The 1806-nt window shown below is 39.1% G+C and overlaps 1 protein-coding gene across 1 annotated transcript; it reads left to right on the top strand.

The window, feature by feature from the left end:
- Positions 1 to 966: 966 nt before the first annotated feature.
- Positions 967 to 1380, top strand: LOC142179982 (putative mitochondrial protein AtMg00710). Its single transcript, XM_075250891.1, has one exon. The coding sequence runs from the start codon at positions 967 to 969 to the stop codon at positions 1378 to 1380; it is 414 nt and encodes a 137-aa protein (XP_075106992.1).
- Positions 1381 to 1806: the final 426 nt, after the last annotated feature.

Raw genomic sequence — 1806 nt, 5'->3', positions numbered from 1 at the left:
CACATTCTCTGAACTTTGTTCCTAGCCTATCTTTTGCGGCCACACAATTCATGTGCGGTCCGCACTTTGCACAAAAGTTTGCTGGACTTTCCTTCATCATCTGCGGCCGCAGATGAAATTCTGCGGTCCTCACTGTGTGAGCTTCTGTGCCTTTTATTACCTTGAGTTTAGATTACTCATTTTTTAGCTGGATTTCATCTCGGGAGTTCATCTTTCAATATTCCTATAATTTAGCACATTTCATCAGTTTCGGGAACACAATTCAATGTTTTTAGACTAAAATAAAGGCTAAAAGGTGCTAATAAGTAGTCAAAATCCCCACTTATCAAAAGGCTCTATGGTACTCATGAAGGGTGAAGTGCATTCTAAATTGTATCATCTTCAGGCCAGTGTAGTTGAAGGGGAAGCTGTTGTAGCTTCTGAGAAAAGTGATTTGAATCAGTCTTAATTGTGGCACTTGCGACTTGGTCATATGAGTGATAAGGGATTGTCTTTGTTGAGTAAGCAGAATTTGTTGAATGGGTACAAAAATCAAGTTTTGAATTTTTTGTGAGCATTCTTTATTTGGTAAACAGACAAGGGTAAAGTTCAGCAAGAAGGCCGAGCATTAGACCAAAGACAAGTTAGATTATATACATTCAGACTTGTGGGATCCAAATAGAGTTCCCTCCAAGAGTGGTACCAGGTATTTTAAGATTTGTAATTGTTGATTACTCAAGGATGGTGTGGGTGTAGTTTTTGAAAACAAAATATGAGGCATTTCCGACATTTGTTAAATGGAAGATGTAGGTTGAGAGGCAGACGGAAAGAAAAGTCAAGCGTCTTCGAACTGATAGTGAGTTGGAATTTTGAAATTTTGAGTTCGATAATTTCTGCAGCGGAGAGGGCATAGTGAGACACCGCACTTGTGTCGGAACACCACAATAGAATGGTGTTGCAGAACTTATGAATAGAACACTTTGTGATATGGCACGAAGCATAATTTCATATTCATGTGTTAGCAAGGATTTTCGGGCTGAAGCAATCAATAGAGCTTGTTATTTGGTCAACAAATCTCCATCCACAACTATTGAGTTCAAAACTCCTTTTGAAGTATGGTCCGGTTCGCCTGCTGATTATTCAAATTTAAAGATATTTGGTTGTCTTGCTTATGCTCATGTGAGGGATGGAAAACTTGAACCGATGACAAAGAAGTGCATATTTCTAGGGTATGCAATCGGGGTTAAAGGTTATAGGTTGTGGTGCACAGATCACAAGACTCTAGGGCTAATTATCAGTAGGGATGTGACATTCAATGAATTCACCTCACTGGACAGTCAGAGGGAGAAGGCAATTGCAGAAACGGATTGTGGTGTCAGTGACCGTATAGCTGGATATTGAATCTCCACTAGCTCAGCCCAGTACAGAACCAAATCGACGGATTAGTGCTATGACTGAAGAGATTGAGCCTCTTTACAAGTTTAGGTGTTGCCCAGACTTGGTTGATGTGTGCGGCAATGGGTAGAGCCCTTGTGAGGGCTGAGGGCAAGGTATATAGACATTGTTCCTATTGATGAAGAGAATTCAAGCTAAGGGGAAGATTTGTTATTTTGCGGCTTGAATTATTTTCTTGTATTTTTAGGAAATCATAATCCCTATAGGTTTGGGAAAACCCATTGTCCTAATAGATTTGAGAAAGAAAAATCTATTGTGCTTATTAAATTGGTTAACTTTTCTCTTATAGGTTTGGGACTATTTGGGATCTATATATAGGGGTTGTCGTTAGGGATTTTATAGATTGTATTGTGCTTTTCTTCTTATTCATAG

Source organism: Nicotiana tabacum, chromosome 4 (assembly GCF_000715075.1).
Source record: "Nicotiana tabacum cultivar K326 chromosome 4, ASM71507v2, whole genome shotgun sequence".
In the NCBI taxonomy this organism is placed as follows: domain Eukaryota; kingdom Viridiplantae; phylum Streptophyta; class Magnoliopsida; order Solanales; family Solanaceae; genus Nicotiana; species Nicotiana tabacum.
This window is presented reverse-complemented; position numbering and strand designations above follow the sequence as displayed.